The 13,012-nt window shown below is 40.9% G+C and overlaps 1 protein-coding gene across 3 annotated transcripts in view; it reads right to left on the reverse strand.

The window, feature by feature from the left end:
* The window catches only part of Astn2 (astrotactin 2), an 886,217-nt gene that overhangs the window by 748,856 nt on the left and 124,349 nt on the right, over positions 1-13,012 (reverse strand). For all 3 annotated transcript variants that reach the window (XM_070012528.1, XM_070012521.1, XM_070012512.1), the window contains exon 2: positions 12,354-12,541. In XM_070012528.1, the coding sequence (XP_069868629.1) occupies positions 12,354-12,541 (188 nt within the window). The remainder of the gene's footprint in view (positions 1-12,353; positions 12,542-13,012) is intronic.

The raw sequence follows: 13,012 nt of genomic DNA on the forward strand, positions 1-13,012 counted from the left end.
CGTTTCCTTTCATCTTGTTAGGTTGTTTGTATTTGGAGGATACGAGGGGCACAGAAAAAGATGAAATAAAGGGTGAACAAATACAACAGCAGTACTCGCTAGACACTGTGTGGAAAATAAACCACAAATCTTGTGGGTGAGGACAGGAGGGAAAAACTGGGAGAGACCAAGGGAAGGGGAGATGTGGTTCAAAAAGAATAGTATTCATTGCCTGATTCATGTAACTATATCCCCTTTGTGTCTCACCTGTACAATAACAATATAAATTAAATAAAATCTAAAAAAAAGTCATAAAAATTAAGGACTAAGTCACAGGTTTCTCCTATCATTACTTCCAAAGTTCCATCTCCAGGAAAACCCTGGCTGTCTCTTCCTCAGTCCGTGGTCAGGCCTGCCTCAATAATACAGAATCTGATCACTGGTAATGACAAGAGACCTGTCAATGGGCCATACTCACCTTTGCTCCCATAAGAAGGGAAATACTGTAAGACAGAAGGATCACTTGGCCTCAGAAATGTAAGGGTAATTCTGGGCTCAAACTCTGGCTATGTGGTGTTAGAAGGTAGTGGTCTTTACCCTTCTAGAGCTTGGTTTTAGCATTTGTGAAATGGGAACCAAAGAGCAGCAAGGAGCAAAGGATCACCACTACATTTGTATTCAATGGACAAATGTTACCTTGTTTTAACTTCAGAAACTCTTCTGAATACCATTATACAGTGGAGGGAAACTGATACACAGAGAATTAAGTAATTCTTAACAAGCCTCACTGCTGGTAGCATGGCAAGGCCAGAATTCTAGTCCCGGGAGTTTCCTTTAGAGTCAACACCAGCTCTTGTTACCATGTTATTTTGGAAGAATCATAAAATAAGCACCTGCAAAGCTAGCATGCTCTTCACTGATCTTACCCAGTGATGGTATCCTGTAGAACCATAATAAAGCAAGATAAAGCAAGGGATTAGCAGTGTAATACTGCAAGCCAAACCACAGCCTTTATATGAATCTAATCAAGCTTTTCATTAATGATGTCACTTACTCTATCATCTCCTCCTATCAGTGATAATTCTTTCGTCCTGCCTGTCTTTTATGACCAGGACTCATGGGAAGAGTACCAGTCAAATGTTTAGTAAAATACCCCTTATAGGGACTGGGAACATGGTTCAAATGATAGAGTACCTGTGTAGCAAGCATTAGCACTAGTACTAAATTCAACCCCTCATACTGCTAAGAAAAAAAAGAAAGTGGCTCACTGGCTTGTCTGATTTTTCCTCACAACAGATCGATAGGACAGGCCTCAGACCAGAATGCTACTGAAGTAGCCTTGTGTCCTCCTTGGTATATTGTGTCATGCCAGGTCATTCATGATGCCTTCTTGCTGTAGATGTTAACCCTGACCATTTGGGTAAAGCGAGCTAATGTGATAGGTTATGGAGGAACCCAAAATAGACAGGGTCACCACATCATCTCTGGAAATTGTGCATTCTCCCTGGTTTGAAATAAAAAGTCTTCACAGATGCTGTGAACTTAAGGACCTCACAAAATGGAGACTATCCTGCGTTATCCTAAGGTGTGTCCCAAGGTCAGTGTGTACAGATGTACTAATGAGAAATCCCCAGGTGAGAATCCATGGAGAAGATGGTAAGAGGAAAATAACAAAAGCTAATGTGGCCACAATCCCAGGGACCCTAGGGACCAATGTAGGATGCCCTTGGAGCCTCTGGAGACAGAAATGCTCTGTCAAGACCTTAATTTCAGACTTCTGGCCTGCAAAACGGTGAAAGAATGTCTATTGGGGTAAGCCTTCATTGGACGAGAATTTCTTACAGTAGCACCAGGAAACAACTACAAGCAAGATGAGTCAGATTTCTTCACTGTGAAGTCACTATTTTCCTCTTGTAATTTATAAATACCCAGAGCAATGGTAACTTGAAACTCAGCAAAGATCCCATTTCTTCTCCAAGTTTCACCCATTAGTCTTAGCACACATCGGTGGACCTTGTCAGTGGTAATTATTACAGAGGTGATTGCCTACTGGTGATTTTCTGTTTTCTTCTTTCCTTTCCCATTTATTAAATGGAAGCTCTGCTGTAAAGCAGACCAGCCTCTCGTACCTCATTTATTTAGTTAGTTGATTATTTCTAGCTGTATTTTTAAGTCGATATTTTTTAATGACTCCTGCTCAACTTAAGTCAAAAGGGATTTGTGAAGGCCAAGCATGACAACAAATTGGGGAGGGGGGGATTTAAGGCACAAAAGAAGAAAGAGAATGTCACAGAGTCTTTCATCTTTTGATGCCTCTCACCCATGAATGCTGTCTCCATGGTCTCACTTAACAACTCAAGAGAAAGAGAAAATCAGAAAGGTTTAGCACTGCCCTTCAGGTCAAACTGCAGCAAGAGGGGAAGTGATGAATTGAATCCACATCTCTCTTTCCAGGCCTACATTTGGACTTTAGGTAGGAGAAATAAGATAGCAAAGGTGGATGCTCCATAGATTCCCAAAAGGAAGCCTCCACCTGTTTTCATTGTATGCTGACTTGTACATGTGGAGATGGAAGAAAACAGAATATGTACACATTGCATTTCTTTTTGGGTTGTTAGAATACTTGTGTGTGAGTGTGTGTGTATGTGTGTGTGTGTGCACACGCAGTACTAGCCCTTGAACTCAAAGCCAAGGGACTGTCCTTTAGCTTTTTGACTCAAGAATGGTACTCTAGCTGGGCTCCAGTGGGTCACACCTGTAATCCTAGCTTCTCAGGAGGCTGAGATCTGAGGAATGCGGTTCAAAGCCAGCCTGGGCAGGAAAGCATGTGAGACTCTTATCTCCACTTAACCACCAGAAAACTGGCACATAGTAGAGTAGTTGTCTTGAGCTGCAGAGCTCAGGGACAGTGCCCAGGCAAGTTCAAGCCCTGTGACCCCCCCCCCCACACACACACACTCACTCACTCCACCTCAGCTTTTTGCTGGTTAATTGGACATAAAGAATCAAGGATTTTTCTGCTCAGGCTGGTTTTGAACTGGGGCCCTCAGATACCAGCCTCCTAAATAGCCAGGAGTCTAGGTGTGAGCTGCTGGTGCTCCAGCTGGGCTGTGTTGTTAGAATTCTATTGAGGCTCCAGGTTCTTGAAGGAAAATAAAATGTGGGCGAACTGGCTAGAAAGAAGAAGGTGGTAAGTGGTGACATAGGGGACATTCTCTATGACACTCCTGCCACTGTCCACTCATCAATTTCTTCTTCTACATGGATCTCTGCTTTGCATCTACTCCTTGGGGATTTGGTCTGCAGTCCATCCCCCCTCCTCTTCTGCTTCCTCTTACAGAAGCCTTGTGTGCAGGCCCAGCCTAGGCCTCCCATCTCTCCTAGATACTGCCTGTATTTTCCATCCCTGACTTGCTTCTGAGCTCCTGCTGGTTCTCTGCCCTGCCTTGACTCTGTCCTCTTCCACTACTCTACTTGAGATCTTTCTGTCCCTTTTGCTCATTCTGTTTTCCTGTCTTCCAGATTACTGCTGTTGATTTTACTCCCTGTGACCTACTCTCTTTTGCTCTTCCCCCATTTCTCTCTCTCTCTGTCTCTCCGTCTCTGTCTGTCTGCCTCTCTGTGTGTCTCTGTCTCTCTGTCTCTATCACTGTCTCTCCTGTCTCTGTCTCTGTCTCCGTCTCTCTCTCCCTCCATCCCTGTGAAAGTCTTTGTTTGTTCCTGTCAATTTCCCTGCATCTCTGTCAATATTCTTGGCTCCTCCTTTTTCATTTTCTCTTTCTTCATCTTACTACTTTCTATTTACCTACTGTATAATAGTTTGTCAATAAAGACAACTAATACCTACTTTTCCTGTCTGGGTGATCCTTTGTCTTTTTCTATCTTCATCATGCAGAAGTCTTTGCTATCCGCACCTTCATCCTGCATTCTTCCTTGGCCAGAATGTTCAGAGGCTCTACCCAAGCTGCTTTCCCAAGTTTCCCCTTGGTAGTCTACTTCCAGGATGCCTTGTTCAACAACTTCTGTCTGACTGATGGAGGAGGAATGGAGAGCATCCATTGTCTGACTGGTAAAATGGGAGTGGGGTACATTCTCCCATTGCTGCCATTTCTGTGTGTCCATCTTCTATAAAGTATTGCTTGCCCCTGCACTTGGCTACATGATGTATTTTGGCTGATATAATGTGTAAGAAAACACATCCGAGCATCAGATTGATTTCTATATGTTCATAGATTCCTTGCAGCTTTCTTGCTTGCTTCCTTTGTTATAAAAACCATAGACCTGATTTGGGTTCTCCCACTTCAATCAAAGTTCCAGAATGAGAGGACTTGTACCCCTACCACCAGAGCACCTACAGCTGCCAACATGGAGCATGCATGTGAAATGAAATATTGTTTGACAAGTTGCTGAAATCCAGGGTCCATTGGTTGTTCTTAGACTAAGTGAGAAAAAGCAGCCTATGTAAAAGAGTAAAATTCCATGAGGCCTAAATTGCTTTCAGCACCGATATCTTAACCATATTTCACAGTTCTATTTGGCAATAGCCAAATACTGTCATATGCATCATTTCAGTTTGATGTTATGATTTTAATTTTATTTCCATTCTGCAAATGGCCAAACACAAAGTTGGGAGAGGTGAATGGACTAGCTCATAGATCTACAGCTGGCATGTGGAAGAGACCATGAGTTTGAATCCAGGACTCCTGACAATAAATGCCCTGGCTGTTACACGTACCTATGTTACATGCTATAATATTGGTCACATTTCCTCCAGACAGAAGTATGGCTTAATGATGCATGCAGGTGGCTGGCGCACCCCTGTAATCCTAGCTACTCAGAAGGCTGAGATCTCTGTATCAGGCAGAAAAGTCCACGAGACTCTTATATCCAATTAACCACCAAAAGGACAAAAGTGGGAGCTGTAGCTCAAGTAGCTCAGTGCCAGCCTCAAGCAAAAGAGTTCAGGGACATTTCTCAGACCTAATTTTCAAGACCCAGAATGGGCACAAAGTAGAGAAGAGAAGAAAAGAAATATGGCTTACTTTCATACTTTTCTCAGGAGTTTAACAAACAGTCCAGCAACCTTTTCATGACACTATTGTTGAAGCAAGTCAGAACAACCAAACCACAAGGCTCATATGGCTTATTTTATAATTGAAATAAATATATATTTATGTATTAAAATATTCTTCCTCTTCAAATAACACTGAAATCAAATGAATGGTTACAAAAGGATCTGAGGTGTATTTATACAAGCAAACTTCACCAAGCCTTTACAAATGATGAAAGCTTGGTGAACTTAATTTGCAGATGAGGAAGATACCCAGGCTAAGAAGGACCTGTAACTTGTGTAAGGTCAGGAAGCGCATTAATTTCAGAGCAGGGACATCTCAGTCTGAGCCATTGTTGTCTGTGCTCTATGTATTACCTGCTCCACCAGATTTTGACCACCTTCTTATTTCACATGATCCTTTCAGTTTGGAATCTAACTAAAATGTCTTCTTCCTGAAAGGATTTGCAGACTCAAAACCCTGTGATGGCTAACAATTTGGCTTCTCCTTCCTTGATGTCCTGAACCCTTTACTAAGATCACTTATAAATAACACAGTAATAGCATTAATTGTTATTAGTTTGAATTGTGCCCATAAAAAAAAGTTGGACTCTTCATCCTCAAGACCTTAGAATATGACCTTATTTGGAGACAGGCCTTTTACAGAGGTAATCAAGTTATAATGAAGTCATTAAGGTAGGCTCCAATCCAGTGCAAGTGATGTTCTTATAAAAACGGAAGAGCTTGGACAGTGAGAGAGACACAAACTTAGGCAGAGTGCCATGTGAAGACTGTAGTGAAATTTCTCTAAGCCAGGGAACTATTAGAAGCCAGGGCCGGTGTCCAGAAGCAGATCTTGTGCTGGTACATTCAGAAGTAAGCATGGTGCTGAATTCCAGAACTGAGAGATAATACATTTCTGTTGTGGTACTTTGTTATGAAGTCCCTAGGAAGCTAGTGCACTTGCAAATGGCAGTCAGTCGTAAGGTTTAGAAAGACAAGGCATTGTGCTAGGCTACAGCATAAGTAAGGTAGAGAAATATATCTTAAATAATCCTCCCAACATCTCCAACCCTACTACTTCCATCATTAACCCATTTCGGATGAGAAACTGAAAACAGAGAGAAAACTGATGCTTAAATCTCTCTACTAAGAAATCAGCCAAGAAGCCCTATCCTGAACCTCAGGACCTATTGAGAACATAGTTTGAGAACATAGTTCTTACAGATCAGTAACCTACTTATGTTCTCTGTGTCTATATCTTCTCAGTTGTCTACTAAATATGTCTACTAAATTGGGACTGTTCTGAGACCTGAGTGAGTTAAACATGTGTCAAGTCTCTACTACTAACTACACACTGAAGCAATGCTGCTACACATGATGATGAAGATGCCGCCCTATCTTGATTTTTGTCCTGTAACTTTCATAGTCAGCTATAATTCCTTTTACTGTTTCATCCCCAGAGGTAGATTCAGTATTTCAGGTCTCGCCAAGAACTTCTCAAGCTACTCGTTCAGCAAACCAGCCTTTCTTTAACAGAATTCAAAATATACCAATACTTTAGGCTATGGAATCCAACCGTTTGCTTGTGCTGCATTATGACTAATGTTCTGGTTTTGTTATGCAATCTTTATATCCCTAATCAAAATTGTGATTATTCTTTTAATCTTGTTTTTTTTTCACTTATCTTCCTAGTAGATAGACTTCTCATGGAGTTAATCTGCAGGTAAACTATTACATGATCGAGTGATTAATCAGTAAATGAATGAATAAAAAATAAATAAATGCACTGGCTGGGGAAAGAATCTAAAGACACTTTTCACAGATTCTTTAGTATTAGCCTAATATCACACAGATTCTACAAACAAAGCTACTGATTATGACTAGTAATAATGATTTCTTAGATTTTTGTGACATTTTGTAATCATCAAAGTATCTTTCTATGTATTATCATAGCATAGAACCACAGATCATCTAAATTTCAGGGAACTATAATAGTCACCAAATCTAATGATTTTTTCTTCTCCAAAACCCAGCAAACAGGGCTCCCAGTATTTTCTGATATACTTTCAGGTGTTCTTGAACCTGAGTATCTGCACCTGAGTGGCCTTAACTGAGCCACACCCCTACTACAAAGCTCAAACACATAAAAAGGGCAGTTTAGCTATTATCAGTAATTCTGATTTTTTACAGTCATTCCTGATAGGGCTCACCAGTACAAATCTGCAACATTTTGTGAAGGAATCTCCTTTTGAAAGAAAAGTGCCCTCAAAAGACTTTTCTTCTTCTACATCAAACCAAGCAGTTCTTTTCATCCCCCTTCTAAAAACATTTTGTCTCAAAAAAAGACCAAAGATTTGAAGACGAAGAAGAAGAAGAAAAAAGATCCATGATAAAAGATATTGATCTTAGGGAGTTTCTATAATACTTTGTAGAAATCTTTAAGACAAAACATACCATATCAAAATGACATAATATCATTGTTTAAAATAGGGGGGGGTGGAAGGAGAAAGAAAATAGTGTTATATGACTAACCTCTGAATTACTATTTTCTTTGAAGGAACCTTTGATCAACATGAAAATAAAATGTCTTGAAATGTCAATATAAGTAGCCATAGTAACTGTACCAAAAGAAAAACCAAACAAAAGCAAAAGAACATCTAAATGCAAACAAAAGAAAGAAAAGAAAACCAAAGGTTCTGTTCATAATAGGAGTTTTGTCATTCCACCTAAACGCTACCTGTCATAGGCAAATTCTTCAAACTTTATAGATTAAATCCAGCACTTCCATGTTTAATATTCAGGTTGGTGTATGAAGATCTCAGGTTGAACTGGTAGACAGCAAGGGACAGTGCTAGTTTGGGTTGATGAACACTGGATGCAAAGGAAGCCTAAAGGATTCAAGTCAAAAGCCTCCTGTGGCTCTGAAATGGTGGGCAGTAGGGTTTCTTTTCTCCTATTGATAAACTGCTGGCCTGAACAATACCTCTCTCTCTCTCTTACTGACACACTTCCAAGTTCTATTAAGTGTTCTAAGCACCAAGAGTGAATACTCCATAAATAACAGCCATGATAAACCCTCACTACAGCTTTGGCTTTCAGAGGACTTATTGAATGTCAGGCACTGTGCCATGCAGAATTCAGCCCAGGACATAGCTCCTCAATTTGGACGGACTGTAGTATTAGAATCCCAGCCTCAGCACTTACTGGTGTTGTTAATAAATAGCCAGCAAAACCTCACTAACTCCCAGATCCCTCATCTGTCCATGAAGGAAATAATTCCTTATCTTACAAGGTATAAGCATCAATTAAACAGAATCATGGGCATGCTCTATTTAAACTGTCTGGCCTCAGAAATTTCTCAATAATAAAATTCATTTTATTCGTGAATTGGTACCTCACACAATACTTAGGAATAAACTTAAAAAGTCCAGTTGAAATAGTTATCCCAGTTCTATAATAATGAAGGTGATTTGGCCAAAGACATAAAGGTAGGAATAGATACATTGTTTAACATTGGTGTTGGTTATGAAGATATGACCCCCACTAACATACAAATGGATATTTTATAAAACAGAATCTCTGGAGGAATTTAAATGATGAAATCTTACAATTTAAGTCAGCAATGGAGAAGAGAAATGATGATCTGCTATCTATATAGACCAAAGATAGAGGTCAGCCTTTTCTAAGTGAACTACTGCTTTGCCATTTAACACTTGAGTGACCATAGTTACATGAATATTTAATTTTTAAATTAATACTTACACTATTTGTTTATGAAATAATATCTACCTTAAGATTGATTGTCTTATGCATGCAAAAAGAAACTTGGAAAATTGTCTAGCATATAGTAAATCCTAAAGTGAAATAACAGGTATTATGGCTATTTCTCTCTATCACATAGCAATATGGCAGGAAATATACAACAAATCTAATGTCTTCTAATTCTTATACTGGAATCTTCTGAATGTCATTGCAAGGGTAATATTAATAGCCATTATAACTACATACTTGCTATGTGCTGTGTGCCATGCTAGATGCTGGTTAATGTTTATATATTCTCTCTACTCTTGTCAATAACAATGTGAGATAGACATGATCACCTCTGTTTTATAGATAAGGAAACTGAGGCTGACAGCTGTTAAGAGATTGTCAGGGTAAAACTAAAAGGAAGAAGAAAATAAAAGAGATTGCATTCAGAGCCAGTTCGGCTGAATCCCCAACCTCGTCTTTCTTTTCTGTCTCCTGCTGCCCACATAGCTCAGTAACATAATGAAACTGCTTCACCCTAGCTTCAGCTTGGGCAGGGCATCAAGGAGATGACAATGACAGTCTGCCTTCTTTTTCTGGCCTAGCTTCACATAATACCTCCTCCTTGCATTAAACTTGGAGATACTGTCAGATGATGCATCATTTGGGGACTAGGAAGCTGGTTAATTCAGGACTTAATAAGCTTTAGGGAGCACATGGTTTCACCCAGGTAGATGTGCACTGTGTAGGTTCCAAAGGCTGAATGCCAGCTGATTCTCCTAAGTGAGCCAGCAGAATGCTTGTGCTGAGAAATAGGAGAGCTCTTAGTCCTGCCACTGCACACAGTTTTGGAGACTATGATTGGTTGATTTACAACCTTTCACAAAGCAGTTCAGATCTTCATGGAGAGGGTAGGGACCCCTCCATGAGCCACCTGATATGGCCCTGGAGTCTTAGGGGATGCCTGATGTCAGAATTACCCTGTATCCATATCCATTGCTAGCCATACAGCCATGAACAAGTCTGCTATGTCTCAGATTTCCTGTCTGTGAAATGGGAAGATACAGCTTGGGCAACTGGAATGAGATTTTGCACAGTTATTTGTTGAGTTGTCTGTGACCAAGATAGGAAGGACAGACTCTTGGTGACAGAGGGACCAGGTGGCTTCTCAATCCCTGATGACTAAGGGATTGAGGACAAGTTCTAGACTGTTGTGGAGCTCAACTGATTGATCTATGAAGTGGAAAAGTAAGATAGATCAGAATATCACAAACTTTTCAACTGAAATATGTCTAATAATAAAAAAGCAAATGCTCTTACAAGCTAAGCTCCTCTGCTCAAAAAGCGTAGTGTAGTTATACAGTAAGTGTGTGTGCAATATCCGGTTTAAAGATGATATAGACAAGGTAGACAGAGGTTAACACTGTGGCTATGAGGATACAAAAGACGGAAAAAGGAGTTACTTACTACACAGGCCCTTGTGCTGGAATCTGCACCTATGAACTTCCTATCTCCTACCTTGAGATAGCAAGCATCCTTCCCAGAAACTGGTCCCTACTCTGAGATGCTGGCTGCCATCTTTTGGTTCAGTGCCTTGAAGACATGATTCTCCTCTGGTGGGGAAGGAATGTGGGGAATGGAAGGTTGGGAGGTTAGGGAGCAGACTAGTAGACGACTAGGTATTATTTCAAGGGCAAGGAGGTTCTAGACCCTGCCAGCTTCCCTATTCCCTACTCTGCAACCAAATCCTGAGTGGCAAAATAAATTTCAGTGACATCTGGGTCATGGTGACTTATACTTTTCAACCTGACCTCATTCAGCAAAAAAAAAAAAAAAAAAATGCAAGGGACGTCATCTCGGGGTAACCGTGAGACTTAGTGAGACCAACACTGAACTTGAGAGGCAGGAAGGGCACATCTAAGACTCATTTATAATTGAGATAATCCAATGTAGGTTACTGGGTTATAGGAAGAATGTGTGTTAAGTAAGTGCCATACACAATGCTGAAAATATCTGATAAATATTAATCAAAAGGGAATCTTTCTCTGAACCCTTAAGGGCAGAAAAGCATTTATACCCTGTGTCAATTCGTTTTAACATCAGATCCACATATATATATGGAAAAAGTCTATCACACTGATCCCATGAATAACACAAAGGCCTTGATTTGTTCTTGCACGTGACAAGCATGCGTTAGGTCCAAAATTAACGTTGCTATCTAGCTGGGATATGTATATGTTTCTCCAAAAAAGAGAAGAATTTCAAGATCATGCTCAGCTCTAATCAGAATATCTACTGCTAGTTAGTTGAAGATGAACAAGGAAGAGATATAAAAATTCTAAGATGGTTTCCACTGCTGACGGCTAATAAATATTGACTCTTGATGGAAGGAAGAAATGAAGGAACACTTACACAAATCATTTCATCTCTCTGAGCTCTCACTTCTTACATAGGTTAGGAGTATCACTTCCTACTCTCACACATCTGGTCGAGCTGTGAGATGGTCAAAGAAAATAATGTATTTATTGGTTTGCGGGGTATCACATAGAGGGATAGCAGATGTCACCATTTTACAAGCTCATCCTGAGCCCATTAGATCCTATACTTTTGGCATTCTAGCTTGGTTTGTTAACTGATTTTCTATTTGCTACAGAAAGCCCTTAGTTGCAACTTTATAAAGAAATCTTCCAGGCTGCCACTTGAATGATCTCAACCCCAGAGGCCTTCTCGGAAGAGGCAGCACACTCCTGAAGCTCTATGTCCCAGGTCCAACAGAGCCAGAAGTCTATCTCACCACTCTGCTTCCATAACTTTACCTTTCATGTGGTGTCTGGCTGCCAGATGTCACACAATCTCAACAAGAACAGAGTTGAGCTCATTTCCATAAACATGCTAGGCACAGTCTTTGATATATGATAAATACTAAAGAAAATTGTCTAACTGAGAGAACACAGAGTATGCAGGACATAGTTCAGGGTTTGTAGACAAGCATTAGCAAATTCAAAGACGCAAGACCAACTCCACTTGTGAGAGGCTATCTGAACTCCAGTAAGTTTCCTTCCCCTCTTCCGTGGTATATAACATCGCAAAAAGGAGGGAAGTTGAGAGGACTCTGGGCACTGACTACATTGGGCACTACAGGTCATTTCCAGGGGCCACTGTATAGTAGTTGTGAGCTATAAAGAACCTGGTACCTCCAGGCACTTGATAAAGGGCAGCCCATTCCAGGTTTGTTCCATTTTAGTTTGTTCAGTCCTTCTTAGAAAGGCCAACTGTATTTTGGAGCATTGAACCTCAGCCCTCGACAACGCAGGCCAGGCACGTGGCAGATGCTAAACAGTTATTCCCAGAGATGGCAGCCAAAAGGCCAAAGAGTGGAGGCCCGTTAACTCTTCTCTGAAGCCCAATTAGCTTGTCACAGCTGACAGATGATGGATGGATATGCATCAGTCCAGGTGACATCACTTGGCCAGTTCTTTTCCTCCATCTGTTGGGGGTGGAGGGCTCCCTCCTTGCTCCATTTCTCTACCTAGTTGTTCTCCTTCCCAGACCCCATTATTACCTACATACTCACCATCACAGAAATGTGGAGGATGTGCATCTGCTCCTCTACAATCTCGGAGGGCTCCTGGAGTGTGGGGGCAGTGGCCCGGGCCAGTTGCCCAGAACTGCTCATGGAGACATGGAAGTATAATGTGCCATTTTCCAGCCACTGCTGCCTCCAGTGCACCAGTGAGATATCCGCCGCTGTGCCAGACATCTCTGTAAGACAAGACCAAGGTATTGGGTGAGCTACATGCCTGGCTCTAGTGCTTTGGGAAAGAAAGGAGCCACATAATGTTACCCTATCTCCTTCTAAGTGGATGCCTTCCCTTACACCAGCTCCATGGGGAAGAGGGGCAGAAGTAATATTTGAACCCAGTGTGTCTAGTACACTGTTATTATAATCTCACACACAGAAAAGTAATTCTCCCCATTCAATAATAGAATGATATGAAACAAAAGGGGAAAAATATACCATTCTTCTGAGGCTATACAACAAAAATAAATAGAGGAATGAAATCCATCAGAGCAAGAGGAGTTCAGGTATGATCATTAGGAGCTAAGCTGGGAAATGAATCAGAATCTAGCTCAGCCAAGATACCTATGGTCATACATAAGGACCCCGAGAAAGCCAGTTAATATGAGTCATTTTCCTGCATTGACAAGAGTAATTCCATTCCTGATATTTTA

This window comes from Dipodomys merriami, unplaced genomic scaffold (assembly GCF_024711535.1).
Source record: "Dipodomys merriami isolate MVZ:Mamm:240054 unplaced genomic scaffold, mDipMer1.0.p SCAF_11, whole genome shotgun sequence".
Taxonomy (NCBI): Eukaryota; Metazoa; Chordata; class Mammalia; order Rodentia; family Heteromyidae; genus Dipodomys; species Dipodomys merriami.